The 21,231-nt window shown below is 47.3% G+C and overlaps 1 protein-coding gene across 12 annotated transcripts in view; it reads left to right on the top strand.

The window, feature by feature from the left end:
* DNAH7 (dynein axonemal heavy chain 7) overlaps positions 1–21,231 on the top strand; it is a 270,100-nt gene that overhangs the window by 98,418 nt on the left and 150,451 nt on the right. For 10 of the 12 annotated variants that reach the window (XR_012154342.1, XM_073306229.1, XM_073306230.1 and 7 more), the window contains 4 exons: positions 1,106–1,318; positions 8,414–8,512; positions 11,049–11,297; positions 20,704–20,853. Coding sequence is in view for 11 of the 12 variants with exons in the window: in XM_073306229.1 (XP_073162330.1) it covers positions 1,106–1,318; positions 8,414–8,512; positions 11,049–11,297; positions 20,704–20,853 (711 nt within the window). In the remaining variant the exon portion in view is untranslated. The remainder of the gene's footprint in view (positions 1–1,105; positions 1,319–8,413; positions 8,513–11,048; positions 11,298–20,703; positions 20,854–21,231) is intronic. The other 2 variants (XM_073306227.1, XM_073306228.1) reach the window with 2 other exon arrangements.

The following is a 21,231-nucleotide window of genomic DNA, read 5'->3' as shown; positions in this document are numbered from 1 at the left end:
CAGTTGTGAAACCCCCATTGAAGTCAAGGGGAGTTTTGCTGTTGACATCATTGGGGGTCAGTATTTCAGCCCAAGTGTTCTTCTCTGAAGCAAAAAGATATGAATGTTAAAGTAACAGAAAAATCTTATTGTGCATTTTACTGATGGTTTCACAAATAATGTCATTGTAACATGTCACATTCTAAAAGCTATGTAGGAAAGTGGAACTCCTCTATTGAGCCATCTTAAAATCCGGTGTTAGCAAGTACCCAGGTGATATATAGGTTAATACAAGAGGAGTTGAAGTGTCTGTCTGAGGATCAGAGCAATTCCTACAGGAACCCTAGGAACTGGCAAATCCAGGGAGAAAACTGAGGCTTATGTTTTGTTACTGTAATTTGAGTTACTGTTATATGCAGCATTTGTAGATTCTTTTCAAAACAGGATAGGGCCTTTATATGGTTACATGAGGTGTTAGGATGGGATGAAAAAAAATGACCCTCTGTACAGAAATGGAAAGTGAAAGATGTCCTGAAATGGCTGGCAGAACAGCAAAAACAGCAGTAAGTTCATGCTATATCAACAGGTCTTGATGCTATTTAGGAAGAAACAGCAATAATATCAGTAAACCCAGGCTACAGCCCAACTATGATTTCAGCAACAGTTCTGGCAACAGCTGCTTCAAAGCTTATTAAGCCACTTGCACCAAGATTTCAGTCATTCCTTCTGCAGCTTTGTGGTATTTTTTGTGCTTTTCTGGTTTATGTTGAATAAAAAAACCTTATAAAAATGAATTTTCACTCTGACATTAGGCATCTATAAATATTTATGGAAAGTAATAAAACATATAGTATAGTCATTGACTTACTGATACTGGAATTTAATTGGATGCCAGTGTAATGAAAGATTTCAGAGTAGCAGCTGTGTTAGTCTGTATCTGGAAAAAGAACAGGAGTACTTGTGGCACCTTAGAGACTAACAAATTTATTAGAGCATAAGCTTTTGTGGGCTACAATGAAATAATGAAAAATGGTATCATTTTAGGTATGTGTAAAAGAAGTTATACAAAGTATTGCGATACTGTATGTCACTGTGGCTGATGTGATTTTTAATGTTTATTTAATAGGCTCTCTTTAGAACAGTAGCTATGATGGTTCCTGATTATGCCATGATTGCAGAAATTGTCTTGTATTCTTGTGGTTTTGTTACTGCTCGACCTCTGTCAGTGAAAATTGTAGCTACATATCGTCTATGTTCAGAGCAATTGTCTTCCCAGCATCATTATGATTATGGAATGAGAGCTGTAAAGTCAGTGCTTACTGCAGCTGGTAACTTGAAGGTAAAAGATTTCTTGCATTTTCTTTGGTATCCAGTATTTTAATCAGAAAAGTTTGTTTCATGTTCATAGCAGAAGAATTTGTTCACACTGTTCCATACATTTTCAAATAGATATTTATGTTTTTTTCCATATGAGTCCTGTTAGTATCAGTCATATAAATAACTAAAACGCTGTGTGACTCTGAAAATTTAGGGGTGAGAGTGTATATTACAGGGCACAATTTAACTTGCTGTGAGCATTCCAGGGACTAATCACTTTTTGATGTCCATGTACAGCTCTCATAACTAATGAGAATTACATATTGATTGAAAGCAAAATACATTCCTGTGTTACTATAGTCAGGCTTTGTCTATGGCTATGCTAGCTGCTGTCCTTGCAAATTTCATGGACCTTTGTCTATGCACAATGAACTTGTCCCATGACAGCAATTCAAGGTGTATTAGCTCAGTCCACTTTTGGGTAGTTCTTTTACCTCCTGTGCATACAGGAGACTTTAACCAATCTTCCACTGACTTGGTGAGGTATTGGGGAGTGAGGCTTTATTCTATTCTATTCAATGCTATGTAGGTTCTTATCCTGCCCACTTCGCCATAGTATCTGAGCACCTTCCAGTAGTGCATTAAGCAATGTGACTAACATCTACTTCATGTGGGTTTGATCTCGCTCGCATCCTCATTCCAAGGGGAGAGCTGTGTGTGCAGTGTAGAGTTTTGTTCTTCTTTGAGTGCTTGCTTATCTCCATTCCACATTAGGCATGTGTGCGCTGCATGCACTGTTGCAGGAGATTTTTCCCTTAGTGCTCTCTGTTGGGCTGGCTCTAGCACCTTCTAGAGCCACATGCTCATGTGCCATTATAAAGAATGTCACCTGCCTTGCTCCCCCTCAGTTCCTTCTTACTGCCCGTGATGGTTGCTGGAACAACCCCTCTTGCTTTGGCCAGGCTTCTTCCCAGTGATTTTTGGACTCTGTTTCTTAGTTTTTGTTTTAAACATAGTTTTAGTATATATAGATATTGTAGTTAGTTGTAGTGTAAATAGTTATTGTATATAGTTAGTCCCTGTCGTTGAAGGACTCTCTTCACTCCAGGGGCCAGGTATGCCCCAGTCCCCAGCTTCAAACCTTGTGCCTTCTGTGGCAAACCTATGTCCGTGACCCACACGCCAGTTCCTTGAAGTGCTTGAGAGAAATTCGCGTGAGGGACAAGTGCCAGATCTGTCACAAGGACTTTAGACCCTACACTAAAACAGATAGAGAGTTATGGCTCGAGACTATCCTAATGAAGGCCACTCTCAGACCAGCCTCAGAGCAAAGCCACTCTGATTCTGCACTGAGCACTTCAGCTTTGGTGTGAAGTACTCCTCTGGCACCACCCTCTTCCCAGCCGCATTCACCATCTCCAGTGCCAAGGAAAAAGCACAAGAAGTAGTGCACAGACAGAGGGCGCTTGATGGTACAGCAAAAGGACAAGCATGGGGAAGGCAGCACAGTGCAACCCACTCCGGGCGACTCCACCACCCCTGGTCTCATGGTGGCACTGTTGAGTCCATCCAGAGCATGAGTTCGCTGCAGGACCCTCCGCTGACACCTGGAAGCCACCACGGTACCAGCGGCTTGACTGTCCCTTCGACCCCAGAGACCTTTGCAGTGGCCAGGGACTTACTGTCACTCCTAGTCTCCCCGAATCTGATGGGACAGCCACTGGCTCCAATGACAGAAACAGGAAGGAGCAGGGAATCTCAAGTTCTTTCCTGGAATCAGGTCCACTGGCACCTTCTAGAGCAAAGTGGCCCTGATTTCGTTGTTGTCATGATGGTCTCTGGTCCGCCCCCGGACCCTCGATACCATAGGGAGGCAGAGAGGGGTATTCCTCCACCGTGGTCAGCAGGGGAGGATTCCTTGTTGGAGTCAGAAGGGAATCCCTACATGCCACCTAAGGTTCCCAACCTACATGCCACCAGACTTCAGAGCAGTTCCACCTGCCAGCACCTGGCCAGCCTGGCAGTAGCCTATGCAGTGGTCATACTGCAACCTTTGGGGTTTTTCCCCCTTACCAGGTCCTCCCTCCCACCGCTCCTACTAGGTGGCTTTGGAGAAGCAGGCTACCGGTCCTTTCTGCTCAGCCCCAGATCCCAACTCCAGTACTGACATTCAGGATGTGGCTCCTTTGGATGTCATTGAGGCTGAGGAAGAGGAAGGAGCCCCTCCTCTGATGCAAGCCTCCTCCTTCTCCACAGATGAGGCCATCTCGGAACCAGTAGCTCACTTCCGCAGGGCATAACAGGACCTCCTGAAGCAGGTAGCAGCTAACCTAGGGCTGGAAATTGAGGCGCTTAAGGAAACCTCCCACAGCTTGATTGACATTCTGGCTTCAGCAACTCCTTCCAAAGTGGTCTTTCCCACTAATGACACTGTAATGGGTCCAGTCAAGGCCCTCTGGCAAACTCCTTCCTTGCTCCCACCTCAAAGAGGGCAGAAAAGCAATATTATGTGCCAGCAACTGGATTCAAGTACCTGTACTTGCACCCTCCCCCAGGGTCCCTAATTGTGTCAGCAGTGAAAGAGTAGGACAGGCAGGGCTAGATGAGCGCTACCCCCAAACAAAAAGACACAAAAAAAACTGGGAGAAAGGTTTATTCAATGGGTAACCTTCAACTGTGTATCTCCAACCAATAAGCTTTGCTGGGGAGATATGATTGCAATCTATGGGATTCCTTGGCCTAGTTCAAAGACTCTTTGCCTCAAGATTCAAGGCAGGAATTTTCTGCCCTGTTGGAGGCGGATAAGAATGTGGCAAGGGCCTTTCTACAGATGGCTCTGGATGCAGAAGATGCGGTAGCGGGGACAATGGTCTCTGCTGTCACCATGAGGTGTTGTTCTTGGCTCCAGTCCTTGGGACTTCCTTCTGAGGTTCAACAGTCCATTCAGGACCCCCCCTTTGAAGGCTCCTCACTATTTTCGGAGCAGACAGACACAAGGCTTCATGGCCTCAAGGACTCCAGAGCCACGCCCAGGTCACTAGGCCTCTACGCTCCCTCTGCTTCCAGGAAGCACTTCAGGCCTCAACAGCAACCACATTTCTTGGCACCATCTTTAAGACAGCCCTACAAAAGAAAAGGGAGAGGTTATAAGTGGAGCCAACCACTCCCATCCACTTCAACCTCCCAGCTGGAGTCTCAGAGGTGCTCTAGGGAGCCCAAGCAGGCCTTTTGAAGGTACCCAAAGGTGCTATACCAGTTCCCACTTCAGATCCTGCCTCCTCTTTATTTTTGGACTGTCTGTCCCATTTCAGCCTGACATGGTCCCATATAACATCGGACCGCTGGGTACTAAATACAGTAAGAATGGGCTACACCTTTCCTCCTACCCCCCATCCCCGTCCTTCTTCAGGGACCCTTCTCACGAGCAATTCCTCTTCCAGGAGGTGCAATCCCTCCTACGCATGGGGGCTGAGGAGGGGGTTCCTCAAGACTTGAGATAGAAGGGGTTCTACTCCTGATATTTCATAATCCCAGAGGGGGCCATCAGCTCATTTTGGACCTCCATTGCCTCAACAGATATCTCAAGAAACTAGAGGTTCCACATGGTCTCCCTGGCCTCCATCATTCTTTCCCTGAATCCAGGGGACTGGTACACTGTCCTTGACTTAAAGGACAAATACTTTCGTATTTCTATCTTCTGTGGCCACAGAAGGTTTCTTGTGAATCAGTGCCACTACCAGTTTACCGCTTTTCCCTTCAGCCTGTCTGAAGCCCCTCAGGTTTTTACGAAGTGTATGGTGTTAGTTGGTAGTAGCAGCCTTCTTCAGATGGTGAGGACTCCATATCTACCCAGACCTTGACAACTGTCTGGTCACAGATCTGTCAGAGATTCACGTGCGGAACAGCATCAGCACGGTCCACCTTCTGGGACCTGAGCCTGTTGATAAACAAGCAAAAGTTGACTCTTTTTCCAGTTCAGAGAATAGAATGTATTGGGGCAGTGCTGAGCTTGACTTAGGTCAGAGCCCTCCTTCCTGTGGCTTGATCCCAGTCTATGTTGGACCCGGTATCAAAGTCAAGGTATATCCAGTTATGACTGCCAGAGTTTGCCTTAATCTTCTGGGGCACATGGCCATGTGGTTTTGCATGCAAGGCTGCATTTCAGGCCCCTACAGACATGGCTGGCATCAGTATACTCCCTGAACAGACACCACCTGGACTCGGTGCTCACTGTTCCTCCCTTGGTCTTTGCCTCCTTGGACTGGTGGAAGGACCCAAGGTGGATAGGGTAGCTTTTGTCACCCCTCAGCTTTCAGTGTCCCTGGTCTCGGATGCCTCAGACTTAGGTTGGGGGGCCGACCTCAACTGCCTCAGGACTCAGGGCCTATGATCCCAAGAAGAACTATCCCTGCACATAAATATCAGGGAACTCAGGGCTGTATGCTTAGCCTGCCAAGTGTTCCACTCCTGGATCTCAGGCAAGGTTGTGCAAGTTCTGATAGACAATACCGCAGCCATGTTATAGATCAACAAACAGGGAGGTGCTCGATCCTCTGCCCTGTGTCAGGAGGCTGTGTATCTGTGCACTCCGTCCAGCTGAAGGTGCCACATCTTTTGGGAACCTGAAATGCAGTGGTGGATCACCTCAGCAGATCCTTTTCCTCTCACCATGGGTGGTCCCTTCACCTGGAGATTGCCAGGTTCATCTTCCAAAGATGGGGGTTTCCCAGGTAGACATCTTCACCACAAAGCAGAACAGGAAGTGCTTTCAGTTTTGCTCACTGTGTGGGCACAGTCCAGGCTCCCTCTCTGACACCTTCCTGCTCCCATGGTCACGGCCCCTGCTCTGTGTTTTTCCCCCAGTCCCTCTGTATCACAAGGTGAGAGTTATTCTTATAGCCCTAGTGTGGGCACACCAACACTGGTTTAGCATGCTACTGGATCTAGCAGTAGCATCCCCCATTCTGCTCCCAATCCATCTGGACCTGATCTCACAAGACCCAGCCAGTTGCTCCACCTGAACCTTGCCTCCCTTCACCTAATGGCGTGGATGTTACATCACTGAACCTAGGGGAGCAGGCCTGTTTAGAGCAAGTTCAACAGGTCTTGCTAGGTGGCAGGAAACAGTCCACTCGGGCTACCTACCTGGCCAAATGGAAACACTTCTCAATATGGGTGTCTCAGTGAGGTCTCTCTCCAGTTCGTTCTTCCCTGCAGGCTATATTGGGCTTGTTCCATCTAAAGCAGCAAGGACTGGCCCTTGTATTTGTCCAGGTGCACTTAGCAGCAATCTCAGCCTTCCACCTGCCGGTGAATGGCAGGTCAGTGTTTTCCTATGAGATAACAGTCCGATTTCTCAAGGGTCTGGAGAGACTCTGTCCTCAGGTTCATGAACTGATCCTTCCATGGGACGTAAACCTGGTCCTGTCAAGGCTCACAGGCCCTCTGTTCGAGCTGCTAGCATCATGCTCTTTACTACTTCTCTCTTAGAAGATTGCCTTTGTGGTGGCACTCACCTCAGCCAGAAGTGTCTCTGAAATCAGGGCCCTTATGTTAGAACCACTGTACACAATATTCTTCAAAGACGAGGTCCGACAATTCCCCCACCGGGCCTTCTTGCCGAAGGTGGTTTCACAGTTCCATAGCACCCAGGCTATTTTCCTCCCAGTCTTCTTCCCAAAGCCTCACAGGAACTCTGAAGAGAGGTGGCTTCATGCTTCGGGTGTTAGGCATGCCCTCGCCATCTATATTGGGAGGACTAAACCCTTTTGCAAATCCACACAACTCTTTGTAACACTAGCAGAAGGGATGAAAGGGCTTCTGGTGTGAGCCTAGAGGATCTCATCCTGGATAACTGCCTGTATTTGAGCTTGCTACGAGCAGGCAAATGCTCTGTCACCAACCATCCTAACCGCTCACTCCACGAGAGCTCAGGCCTCTTCAGCAGGATTCATGCAAATGCCAATCCAAGACATCTGCAGGGCTGCAAGTTGGTCATCGATGCATACCTTTGCATCCCACTACGCTATCACCCAACGGGCTCGAGACAACACCAGATTCAGAAGAGCAGTGTTGGAGTCAACATGTCCATGAACTCCAAACCCACCTCCTGAGGTACTGCTTGTGAGTCACCTTACGTGGAATGGACATGAGCAAGCACTTGAAGAAGAAAAAATGGTTACTAATCTTCCGTTACTGTTGTTCAAGATGTGTCCATTCCATGACCCACCCTCTACCTCTCTGTCAGCGTTGTCTGTCAAGAAGGAACGGAGAGAGTGCATGGCCCTCAGCACCCCTTCTACCAGTGCATGAGTGTGCGGCTCCAGAGGGTGCTAGAGCTGGCCCGACAGATACCACTGAGGGAAAAATCTCCAGCAGCAGTGCACACCTAATGTGGAATGGACATGAGCAACACATCTTGAAGAACAGTTATGGAACGTTAGTAACTGGGTTTTTGGTGTGCAAATGTGGGTTTGGTTTGTACAGTGCATGAATGCATAAATTTTGCGGGCATAACTTAGGTGTCCATGTTTGTAAATCTGACTCTTTATATTTAGACTTACTCAGTAACATGCCTACCTTTTTGAATCTGCTACCTGTATATCCTAATACTCAAGAAAAAAATAGTAAATAAATATGTTGTGGTTCAAAAGAGAAATACATACATATTCACTCTAGATTTTTTTATAGCCTGATAGAGCTTTTAAAGTATAGGCTTATAAGAATGTCCACTGCATTGAATGCTTTAACTTTACCTGACAGTATGGTAAGTTACCCATCTTTGGAGATAGTTGGCACACATCGCAGAATGCATTTTGCAATACAGAAAGAATGTCAAAGTCAAATTCCTATCCTCACCTCTCAACAGAATGTTAATATGAAAGTGGATTGGCAGCCAGTTCCCAAACAATAAGATCAGTGTTAGGTTGTAAAGATTTGATGTACATTTATAAACCTACAGCTGGAACATATAGTATTGTCAGTGGACCTGAAACCTGTGATGAATAAGTACAAAGATGCACAACAGGAATGCACAACTTGTAAAACAAGCATCTACTTTCTGAAACCATAAAAATAAATTAAGAACATATTTGCATCTGTGTAATTTCTTTTTTAGCTGAAATATCCATCAGAGAATGAAGAAATTTTGCTACTAAGATCCATTATAGACGTAAACCTGCCTAAGTTTTTGTCCCATGATTTACCACTTTTTGAGGTAAGAAGCTAAAGTAGTTTTAGTAAGGCAGTAAGATTTTTATAGATGCTCATTGATGTAATTAGCATAAAGCAAGGATGTCAAACAAATGGTCCAAGGAATACTTTAATCTTACCTATAAGCAATTTAAAATTTAGTCTTAACAGTTTCCCCCCCAGGCAATTTATTTAGTCCTCTTTCTAGGAAATGCTGCTTCTGGTTTTAATAGTTCAGATTAATGTAAATTTCCAACACAATTTTCCAACTAAAAATGATAACATAATAATACTATATAACGCCTTCTATTCAAGGATTTCAAAACACTTTACAAACAGTCATGTGAGATAGGTAAGTAATAGTATTCCCATTTTTAGATGAGGAAATTCATTGTTTCAACCAAGATTTTAGTGTAATGAACAGAGAAAAGAGTTATATAGATTCAGGGGCCCAGATTCTCTCCTGCCCTGAGTGGATCTTGGTGCAGGACTAGGTTGGGGGACACAACAAGTTAGCTGTAATCTTCTCAGGGTGGAGCTATTGCGCCCCCGTGTCCTAGAGGCTGTTCTAATTTACACAAGCTGTCTGTGGTCCCCATGGGATCGCACAAGATGAATATTAGTGGAGTGCACAAGCATGTTTGTCTCTATCTGTGATGTGACTAGACATGCCACGCGTTGGGAGGCAGTTGGTGCAGGAGCAAGCTACAATGCTTTACACCAGCTTAGAGCTCCCTTGTGTTGTGGGTATTCTCATATGGCTAAAAGAGGAAAAGAGAATCTGAGTTAATGTGTGGTGCTAAAGTGAGAGATGTCACACACAGACATGGATATTTATATGCAATTATCCAAAATACAGATGCAAATGTAATTTTCATTTGTTTGTGATAGGAGTATGTGTCATTTTGTAGGTGCATAGATTGCATTTTGTAGGTGCATTTTCAAACTTTGGCCCATAACGCTTACTTTTGTGTTATTTTAGAATGATTAAAAGGACAGGAAGGATTTCAGGGTAGGGAATTCGTGGATGAATAAAAGTGTGATAGAGCCATCTCTTTTAGGAATTTGTGGGCAACACTGGTAAATTGAGGCACAGAGAATATATATTTTTTCTTAAACTTCAGTTATCTAAATTATAAAATCCAATGGCACAGTATTATAATATACAATGTGAAGGCAAGCAGAATCCTTTGGTTCTGATGATCAGGAGAGCAAGCAAAGAGATAGATGACTAATGGAGAGGGAATGTGGGTAAGTACATTTCAAAGGACAGGAGCTATTCACCTTGTGGGAAGCTTGATATCTCAAATTCTTCTCCTTGTAGGGAATGTGATTGTCTTTAAGTGGGAAAGCTTTAATCTTCTCTCCCAAGATTCTGCTGTGGTCAACTGGGGTGGGAAAACTGGTCACTGTCAGGTTTCAGAGTGGTAGCTGTGTTAGTCTGTATCAGTAAAAACAATGAGGAGTCCTTTTGGCACCTTAGGGACTAACAGATTTATTTGGCCATAAGCTTTCATGGGCTAAAACCCACTTCATCAGATGCATGGAGTGGGAAATACATTAGGGAGGTATAAATACACAGCATATGAAAAGATGGAGTTGCGTTACCAAGAAACGGGTCAATACTAACGAGCCAATACAATTAAGGTGGAAATGTGCTATTCTCAACAGTTGAAAGAAGGGAGGAAAAAAATCACTTTTGTAGTGCTAATGAGTTCACTGTAATCAAGGTGGCCCATTTCAAACAGTTGACAAGAAGGTGTGAGTATCATTAGGGGGAAATTAGTTTATGCCTGAATAAAGACTGGGAGTGGATGGGTCACTACAAAAACTAATTTCCCCCAATGATACTCACACCTGGGTATAACATAAGAAGATGGTCATTTCTGAAATAATAGGTTGGAATCTCTATGGATGTAATTTCACTAAGCTTTGTAAGTTGACATTGTAGGAATGAAATTATTGCCTGCAGTATCTGTTTTTCCTTTGTCTCTTAAATATGTTCAACATTATTCTTGTTTTGTTTCAGTAATGTGAAGTACTAGAGGTAAAAATGTAGGATCTTTGCTTTTACATTAAAATGATTTAAATAATTCTCCACTTACTATGAGGTATTGAGAGAGAAACATAACTGCTTTCTCAACCTTCAAACTATAAATTATACCAACTCGTTTAAGCCTGCTCTGATAAAAGCTAATGTTTATAAGAGAGAAATATATGATTTCACAGAGCCAGTTTCCATTCTGTTGACACTGTTAAATATGTGATATGGAATGCATAAAATATATAGTAGTAATGAGTTAGAACATCAAACCATTGGTCATGTATATTTTGGAGTTGCATCTTCTTCACATAATTCAAATGTTTTTACTGATTCAGTTGTTAGCAATGAATGGTGCTATTAACACTACGACAGGTGTGATTTATACTATTTGAATCAAAGAGTATAAGTACATATTTATCTGTTTAGAGTCACAGGATAAAGGGAGTACATTCAAAGATTGCATCCTGAACGTCTATGAAGAGAAGATAAACATACATTGTAATTCATTCTTTGGCAGGGCATTACTTCAGATTTATTTCCTGGTGTGAAGCTTCCAAAACCGGATTACAATGACTTACTAGAAGCAATAAAAATGAACTGTGATGCTATGAATTTGCAAATGACCGACATGTTTGCTGAGAAGATCTTACAGATATTTGAAATGATGATTGTCCGTCATGGTTTTATGATAGTGGGAGAACCATTCGGGGGGAAAACATGTGCCTATCGAGTTTTGGCAACAGCTTTGGGTGACTTGTGTGAGAAGGTAACTAAATATTTTGCCAGATATTTTTGATCAAAACAGTTTGCAAAGTAAGCAAATGCTACAGCATATTCAATACTTATACAGCAAAGTGTTTGGTAGAACAGATGTACTTGTAAACTTGCAGTAAGGTAGTGACACTGTTAAATATGTGATGTGGAATGCATAAAATACTTATACAGCAAAGTGTTTGGTAGAACAGATGTACTTGTAAACTTGCAGTAAGGTAGTGACACATTTTTTTGAAGGTCCACAATACTTACAGGAATGGGGATGTGGAAGGAAAACTCCATGTCCTTGCCTACATGGAGTTTCCTCCAAATTCTTCCTGAAGGTTGGGTGAATAGAGAATTGACCTCTTAGGAAAAATCAGGGGTCCAATAACACATCTGTATGGAAGCCCTGTGCCTGTATGGAAGCCACTGGCTTCCTGGCAATATCGCTCCAAAAGACACACATGGTCAAGGATTCCTCATCTGGGAGGCGGCCCCCTGAGCCCTTCTTTAATGGGGGTTCCTCAGCATAGAGGAAGTGCACTGAAACAAGTTAGTATAGTCTATGGCTGTAGTGATTTTCTTGATCTATTTTCACAAGATTGCCAGGTGAAGGTTTTATTACAAATATAAGGTAATACTTTAAATAGAGACGTGTGTGAAGCGAAACCAGGATCTGAACAAAATCCAGATCAGGATCCTAATTTTGCCAATAGTTCCTATGTTTGGAATGGATTGAAACAAAATCCCAGATCCATTCTGTTGCATGGCTTCTCTCCTCATTCATCACAAATGGGTAATGCCTCTCATGTGTGGAGTACAGAGGTACTCCATTGTTGTTACTGGAAGGACTAAGTCCACCCTTCAACTCTGGCACCAGAATTTCTGTTTCCAGTGGTGGAACAAATGAGCACTTCAGTTTCTCCCAACCACTTTGTTTTGTAACTTTAATTTTTATTTGCTCTTATGTTGGAGCAACTTTGTTTCATCTTATAGCTGTTCTCTCCCTCTCTTGATGTGAGCAATCGCCAGAGCTCCAAGGCTCTAACACTTAGGTTTTTCTGATGCAGCACCTCTTGAGTGGGCTCCCTCTGCCTGCCACCCCAAGCAGCAGAGGAGCCCTGCAAGCATTGAGCAACATCCAAGAGGTGCTGCAGGCAACTTTTTAGGAGCTTCAGAGGGTGAGCTAGGCCCAGCACCTAAGCTGCAGACCCTTGCTCTTCATGGGGCTTTGAGTCAGAAAGGCATGCCAGGGCCTTGACCCCCATCTGAAGCTATGATTCCACCATGGGAATGCTTGACCAGGAGCAAGAGGGTTCTCCTCTCCTTGGGAATGCCTTACAGCCTGCTCAAAGGTAAGTCTTGCAAACTCCGGAGACTCCAGGTTCCAAAAAGACAAAAGGAAGTGTCTCCTTCATAAGGCAGCAATTGGTGAGAGGCCCACATGAAGCTTTTTCTTCTGAAGGGCTCATTGAGAGTCTCCTCAGAGCATGAGAAAAAAGATCCCACCATGCCTGAACAGTCTTCATCTGATCCTGCAAGCTGCAGCATTATTCTGAGCTTCCAGGTTAATTCTTCATCAAAGTTATCAAACCTTTCAACTATTGAGTCCAGCAAAGCACTCAAGGTCTGTGTTAGGGGGATGATTCCTTCACCCACTTACTTCCCTGGTCCTTCTTGCATGAACAGAGAACAACAATACCTGAAGTCCAAAGGTGCAAACAATTCGATGTTTATTGGGGTGAACTTCCAGCAAGCATGATTCCAGTTTCCTTCCTTAGTGTCCCCCTTCCCAGCTCTGACACCACAGAGGCTTACCTGTGTCCCTGTTCCCATTTCCCCCTTTAGCAAAACATGATTCCAATTTCCCCATCCCCATGCCCTGTTCCCCGCCACACAGCCACTTCTTGATTGACTGCAGACTCTATAGTAAAACTTGAGTTCTGCTTAGCTATACCGTAACCAATCATTTTCCTGAAATTTAACTAACCAATCCTAACATATTGTAACATGATTATGTAACCAGGAGTGGTGCGGGGTGCAGCAGGGGGCTCAGGGCACAGGGTTGAGGTGCAGGAGGGGTGTAGCAGGGGGTTTGGTGCAGGAGGGGTGCGGGGTGCATCTGGGGGCTCAGGGCAGGGGCTTGGAATGCAGAGGGGGTGCAGGAGGGGTGGAGCAGGGGGCTTAGGTCAGGGGGTTGGGTTGCGGGATGCAGGAGGAGTTCAGGGTGCAGGCTCCGGCCTGACGCCGCTTACCTTGAGCAGCTTCAGGGTGGCAGCGGTGAGCAGTGGGGCTAACAGGCAGGCTCCCTGCCTGTCCTGGCCCCACGCCACTCCTGGAAGCGGCTGGCACTACATCCCTGCGGCCTCCGGGAGAGGGGGGACAGAGGTCTCTGTGCACTGCCTTTGCCTGAGGGTACCTCCACCGAAGCTCCCATCGGCCGCAGTTCCCTGTTCCAACTTTGTCCCTGTGGATCCCACACTTCCAGGCGGTTTATGCTAGCGTCAGAGGCTCACTGCGACCCTCTATGTAGCCCTTCTCTTTCTAGGCCCAGGGTTACAATCTACTGAGCCCTTTTCATCATTAGCCAGCAAGGAGGTTGGTGACAGAACTCCCACAGTCTCTGGCCCCAGGGTTCGTGATGATGTGGTGATATGTCCCGATTGTGCAACCTGGCTTTGTTAAGAATACGTCTTGATATTGGGCGATCATCTCAGTTACCTCTTTCTTCTGGGCTGTCGTTAGATTGGGAGACACCCTCACCTGTTCCCTGAGTGCAGGTCTTCTCGAACCACTGTGCACACCTCTCAGGCATGCCAGGGTTTCAGAAGGTTGACATGGTATATCTGCTCCAGTTTTCAACGTCCCTGTTGTCGCACCTTGTAATTTACTTCCCCTACGGGTTCAACTATTTTGTAGGGCCCTGGCCACTGGGCCAACAGCTTACTTTCAGCGGTGGCTACCAGTACCATTACTTGGTCGTCGGATTGAAACTGTTGAACCTTGGCTTGACGGTTGTAGTAGGTTTGCTGGGCCTCTTGGGCCTTCTCTAGGTGCTATGTGTCCTTCATCCGTAACACATGCTCTGTTACGTTCTTCCCCTCACTGTGTTCTCCTCCCAAATCTCCTTGGCTACGTCTAGGATGCCTCGGGGGTTGTGTCCATACAACAGCTCAAAGGGGGAAAATCCGGTAGAAGCTTGGGGGACCTGACGGATGACAAACATGAGGTACAGTAGTAGGTTGTCCCAATCTTTCCCATCCTTGCTTACCACCTTTCTTATCATGACCTTGAGGGTCTGGTTAAATCTTTCCACTGGACCATCGGTTTGTGGGTGGTAAACCGAGGTCCGCAGTGTCTGGACATGGAGCAGGGAACACAGGTCCTTCATCAGCTTGGACATGAACGGTGTTCCCTGGTCTGAGAGGATGTCTTTTGGTAGCCCTACCGGGGCAAAGATTGCCACTAGTTCTTTGGCAATGCTCTTGGAGGCTGTGTTTCATAAGGAGACAGCTTCTGGGTACCTGGTTGCATAGTCTAGGATGACAAGCACATACTCTGAGGGATCTGTCTCCACCCTCTCGGCCGGTTCCATGAGGTTGGGGTTGGAACCAGTCTCTGACCCCTCCTCCATCTCAGGGCCCTCCCCTTCGGTTGCCTGTGTACGTCAGTCTACACAGGTGGCCCTCTGTCCCTGTAGCAGAAGGCCTTGGCTGGCCTTTTTTCTCTCTTGGTCTTCCTGCCTTTCCCCGGGACAGGGAATAGTTCCTGGGACATTTCTGTGAAAAATGGGAGGTGACATTCTGCCGTGGAAGCCTCCCGAAGTTTGGGGAGCTCCTCTCCCTCCAATCCCTCTGGTGGGAGCAAGTTTCCAAACCTGGGGAAATCTCTACCTATGAGCATGGGGTATGGGAAGTTTGGGACTACCCCTGCTTTCACCCCGGTGGCATTTCCCTGAATTTCAATTTTCACTGGTATGATGGGGTAGTAACAGTCCTATGGATACAGGTTACCCCTGTATGCTTAGTCTGCATTAACTGGCTGTTCTTCACTAGTTTACCCAAAATTAGGGTGATAGTACTCCCTGAGTCTATGAGTACCATGGTTTCTACCCCATCCAAATTTACCTGCCTTGTATATTTATGTGGGTTGACTGCGACCCCTCCCTTGTTTCAGTTTGAACCCCTGTCTCACTGCACCCCCCAATGCTATTATAGCCCGCCCCAGTGCAGCTAGAGGAGCCGGAATCCCATCCTGTGTTGGTGACTGAATCCCCCAAGTCCTTGATAGCCCCCCCCCCCATCCATCCCCCCCTTCTGGCGCCCTCCTCCCCTGCCTGTAGCCTAGCCAGGAGGAGTGGTCGACCTGCTTCCCCTTTCCCTACTACCCTCCCCCCGGTGTTTCTTCTCCATCCCTGCTCATTATGGCAGGGGACAAGGTGGGTGAGACCCCTCGGGCAGCCCCCACTGCCCCTCCTCCACCTGCCCCCCCCATCCCCTGTGGCTCCCACCTCAACCGCCGCTGCCAAACCACCAGCTACCGCCCCCGCTGGGGCACCAGCAGCGGTGGACAACGGGGTGAACTCCACTACTGCCATGTCCCTTGCCCCTTCCGATTCTGGGGGAGCCCCCCAGCCGGCGCGAAAGGCCAGGGAGAAAAGAAGGGTAAGGGCCCCACCAAGAAGGCTAGGCCCTCCATGGCAGGGACTGCCCCGTCTGTCACAGCCTTGCCACCGGCCACGGCGTCCCTTCCTGTTGCTCCATCCACCAGCTCTGTGGGTGCCCCTCTCCCGGCCCCCAGGGCATATGCCCAGGTGGCAGTGGCTCCCCCGCCTGCTGCTACATCATCTCTCCTGGCCACCGCCTCTGCTATCATCTCGGGCAGCTGGGGTCCCTTCCCCACCTTGACGAGGAAGCACGGTGTCTGTTGCCTCCACGTGCTCGCCTCGCCCCACATGGAGATCTACATGTGGGTGTTGGCGAGGGTGGTGGGGCCTACGGCTGTCGTGGCAGCCTCCAAAATGTATGGGAAAGTGGTCTTCTTCCTGGCATTGGAGGCTGCCACCCAGGAGGCGGTGGGGGGGTCTGGAGACGCTGGAGGACCTGGGTGTCCCGTTGGTCCTGACCTCCGTCCCTCCGTTTCTCCCTAATGCTGCCCTATTATCCGCCCTCTCTGCCCTAGGGAAACCGCTGTCAGTTGTCAGCCCTCTCTCCCTGGGCTGCAAAGATCCCGCCCTCTGTCACGTCCTCTTGTTCTGCTGGCAGGTGCAGCTTCAACTGCTGCCGGTGGCATGTGATGGAGAGGTGCTCGAGGGGTCCTTTCTGATCCCCTACCAGGGGGCCTGCTACTGGGTGCATTACTCTATGGGGGAGGCCTGATGCTACTGCTGCCAGGCGAGGGGGCACGTCTGGAGGGACTGCCCCTTGGCCCGGCACGGAGGAGCGTCCGGGACCCCCAAGCCCTGGCAGGGCACTGGCCCTGTCATCTCCGGTGCCCCTGGCTGCCTGGCGCCTGGAGCCACCCCTCCTCCTTCCCAGCCCACCACTGCTTCTGCTTGGGCCCTGGGGATACATCCCCCAGTGCGCCCAGACAACTGGGAGAGCCCCGCCACCACTGCATGCAGCCTGGCGGGGCCTATGGAGGAGGGTGTGGCGGGATTACCGCCGGGCGTGGGAGGGGGCCTGCCCCAGGGGGAATCTTCCCTCCCTCGTGCTGCCCCACCACTACCTCCCCGTGTTTCCATGCCATCGCCCTTGCCCCCTGACCCCTTCTGGCCAGCCCACAGATGATGCCATGGAGGGCTGAGTCCAAATACAGGGGAAGCAGGGCAAGTGGAAGGCTCGAGCTCTGCTCCTTCCATCTGATGCGGAGGCCCCCTGAAAGACCAGGAATGGGGCCACCGACATCAAGCCTTCTGCCTTGCCCCCGGGTGCATCCCATCTGCTAGAGCTGGCTGGGGATGGCGTGGCAGCAATGGAGGGTAGCACTGACACGCTTCCGCAGTCCCTCCCTGGGGGGCCCCCCCGATGGAACCCCTCCTGCCCCCTTGCCACCTGAACTCCCTGCATGCTCCGAGGCATTCGTGGTCCCCTGTCCTGAGCAGTTGGAACGGGAGGTCTTAGAGCTAGAGAGGCGTCTGGCCACCAGACCCGAGGATCCATTCCTATGTGGAGCATGCCAGGAGAAGCGGAAGGAGCTCCGGGCCCTCAAGGACCATCGGGCCTGGGGTGCCTTTGTTCAATCCCGCATTCGCCTCCTTCGGGAGATGAATCATGGCTCTCACTTCTTCTATGCCCTGGAGAAAAAAAGGGGGGCTGTCATAAATATGGCTTGGTGGTCGGGGACAGGTGGCAGGCGAACTCCCTCCCACCTGTGCTTCAGGCCACCGGTGGAGTGCGGGTCCGCTGCTCTATCTTGGCATTTACTTTTCTGCCACGCATTCGTCTCCGCTGGAGAACTGGAAAGGTTTAGAGGGCAGGGTGGTAGAGCGGCTCCGGAGATGGGCAGGACTACTCCAGTGCTTCTCCCTCCGAGGGAGGGCACTGGTGTCTGGTGTTCAATCAGCTAGTCCTGTCCATGCTTTGGCTCCAGCTCAACACCCTGGTCCCAGTCCTGGTTTTCCTGGCCAACCTCCAGAAGTTGGTTCTGGAGTTCTTCTGGCCAGGACTCTACTGGGTCACCTGCCCCTGGAGGAGGGAGGACAGGGCCTGAAGTGCCTGCGCACCCAGGTCCACGTCTTACTCCTCCAGGCCCTGCAGAGACTCTTTTATGGTGCAGGTAGTCCGGCAAGGAGCGTACTTGCGCACGCCTTCCTGCACCACTTCAGAGGGCTCTGATACGACTGGTAGCTCCTTTATCTCCATCCGAGGGGTCTTCTGCGAAACCTCTCTGGGCTGCCAGTCTTCTACCAGGGACTCCTCCGAACCTGGAAACTGGTTTCGGCCACCAGGTCAGTGGCGACCGCCAAGGGGGCGGATCTCCTCGTGGAGCCCCTGCTACACAACCCCCAGCTCCATGTGCAGGGGCGGAGTCCCCCTTGGTGCGCCAGAGGTTGGTCCGGGCAGAAGTCACCAGAGTCGGAGACCTCCTGGACTACGACTGGGGAGACTGGCTGGATCCTCTGACGCTCACTCAGTGCATGGGGCTCTCCAGATCTTGTACTCCCCGACGCGTACTTCAGGAGGTGAGGGCCGCTTTACCGCCCACCCACTTCCTGGATACCAACAGGACTACTCCGCCGTACTCAACTGGCCTGGGTCTGTCACACTATTTGTGATGAATAAGGAGAGAAACTATAAAGCAGAATAAGAACTTTCTTTCTTGATAATTTTCTTTCTATTAGCAGCTTCCTTTCTCAACCATCTCACCCTGGTAGCTGGTAAATGACTGGAATACAAATTGAAAATTTTCTTGAAAGAGAGACTTACATGCATAATTGCTTTAAGGCTAGTCAATATAAATTTAAGTTGTGTTTTTAATGCTAATAAAAAACTGGAATATTTCTACATCTTTGGAAGAACTATTCTGATTGGCTTGAATTGATGATTTAATTGGTGAATTAGAAGGGAAGCTGCTAATAGAAAATGATCAGGTAAGGAATTTGTCATTCTGAAGTCCCGACCCAAACTTAGTTGCTTCAGCATTTTATTTGTATTTATTTATTTATTTTATTTATATATTTTTAAATTATTTATTATAATATTAGACAAGGATAGAATTGGCCATATTATGTGGTTATAGTTAAATTCTAGAACTGACATCATATTTTGTTACTGTTTCATTTTTGATATTCTCATAGATATGAGTGAAGCCTCTCATAGATATGATGAGTGTGCTCTTTTGTTTTGCTTAGAGCAGTGATCCCCAAACTGTGGGGTGGACCCCTCTAAGGGGCATGGAGAAACTTTGGGAAGGTCTAGTGGGGCCCTGCTCTGCCCCCAAACCAGCTCTGACTCCAATCCTGTTCAGCCCCCAGTTCTGCTCTGCCTCCAGGCCCAGCTCCACCTCCAGGCCAGATCTGTCCCCCGTCCCACTCCACCCCGCCCCCACTTTACTCCCAGCCCCAGCTCCACTCCTCCCCAGCTCTGCTCTCATTCCCTCTCTAACCCCAGCCCAGCACTGCCTCTAGCCCCAGCTCCTCCTCCATCCCCAGTTCCACTCCCAGCTCTGCCTTCAGCCCAAGCTCTGCTGCTGAGGAAGCCTTGGCTGTGTTGTAATGGGGCGGGGAGGGGGTGTGTGCAGACAGATTCTGTTAATGATAAGGGGGCATGACTGGAAAAGTTTGAACACCACTGGCTTAGATGAACTTAAAAGCCTGGGTTGACTGACTTACTACAGTGTTCCCCAACTCTCTCTTTGGGAAATTTAAAAAAAAGCATGACATGGTTAAGTTATAATCCAATACAGACTGCTTGTAAGAAAGGAGGGGAGCTGTAACATAAATCCTTTCAGAAAGAGTTGGCTTTCCTTTGAAACAGTATAATAAAAATTCCCAGATTTTGCAGTTCACAGAGGGAACATAACCAATGAAAGATATGTCTTCTCCATAGGGGGAGGGCTGTTAAAACACTTAAACATGAATGAATGAATTCCTGACTCCTGATTCATAAAGATATCCTGAAATTGATACTGTTGTGCTGCTTTTGGAATGAGGAATAGCGTTCACTTCCAGAAAGAATTAAGACAGAATTTTTCCCAGAGGAAGCACAGTGCGATGCATGTTTTCTATATTATCAGGTTCTAGCGTGACTGTGCTCAGACAAACTGATGGGAGTTGTCACTTTTGGTTGCCATGCATTCCTATGGAACAGTGGTTTCTTATCACTTCAGAACTATAAGATACATGTAGGATAAAATGTTAAATCATGTCAGAGACAGAAGAAAAGGATCAACTTCAGTTAACCAGAAATAAAATTAGAGCTCCTTATATGCTTTAAATAACAATAGTGCTTAGCACTTACGTAGTGATTTTCATCTGTTGATCTCAAAACACTTTACAAAGGAAGGCATCATTATTCCCATTTTAGAGATGGGGAAACTGGGGCACAACGAGGTGAAGGGACTTGTCCAAGACCACACAGTTGGTGTGGAAATAGAACCCAGATCATCCAACTCACAATCTAGTGCCACATTCACTGGACAGTACTGCCATTCTTTACATTTCATTTATCAGGATATTGTTTAGTTACAAAATTTGACCTCCAGCTCCTTATCATACAGTTAGGGTATTTTTCTTTAAAATATTTTCAGATCATCTTTAAAGTTCAGTTTGCACAGATTAGTTCTTGTCCTTCTTGGCCCCAGTACTAGGAGTTTTACGATGTAATTATATAAAATAGGAGAAACCAAAATAAAATAGATGACACTATAAATTAAACTCTGTATAAATTAAATACATTTTATTTTTGTGTATCTAGGGGCTGATGGAGGAAAACAAGGTTCAGATCACTGTTATAAATCCCAAGTCTATAACCATGGGGCAGCTGTATGGACAATTTGATCCAGTCTCACATGAATGGTCGGATGGCATCCTGGCAGTGAGCTTTAGATCATTTGCTTCTTCCTTGGTATACACAAGATTAATGTATTTTGTGATCTATGTAAAAATAATTCTATGATAGACATACAATATTGATGTGTAGGGGCTTGATTGTGCCTTGTATGCACAACTTGTAATGAGACAACTATTGCAACACACCTTTATGGCAGCCTAGTACACCCTGAGCAGTCAGACATGGACCTGTGACCTCATTGATCACGCTGGAAGGAGCAGTTTGTGCTCCCCTGTAAGAACTGAGTGCAAGGACTGCAATTTGGCCTGGTTCTGCACATTCCTAGCAAGTATTTCTTGTGCTCCTTCTGTAGTACTCCTGTGGGAGGCTCCTTGCATCATTTCCCTTAGTGCACACCTGTGTAGTGATTAGGAGGAAACTGTTCCTAAAGAG

The sequence above is a fragment of the Lepidochelys kempii genome, chromosome 11, assembly GCF_965140265.1.
Source record: "Lepidochelys kempii isolate rLepKem1 chromosome 11, rLepKem1.hap2, whole genome shotgun sequence".
NCBI lineage: Eukaryota > Metazoa > Chordata > Testudines > Cheloniidae > Lepidochelys > Lepidochelys kempii.
Note: the sequence above shows the minus strand (reverse complement) of the source record. Positions and strands in the feature narration are given on the sequence as shown.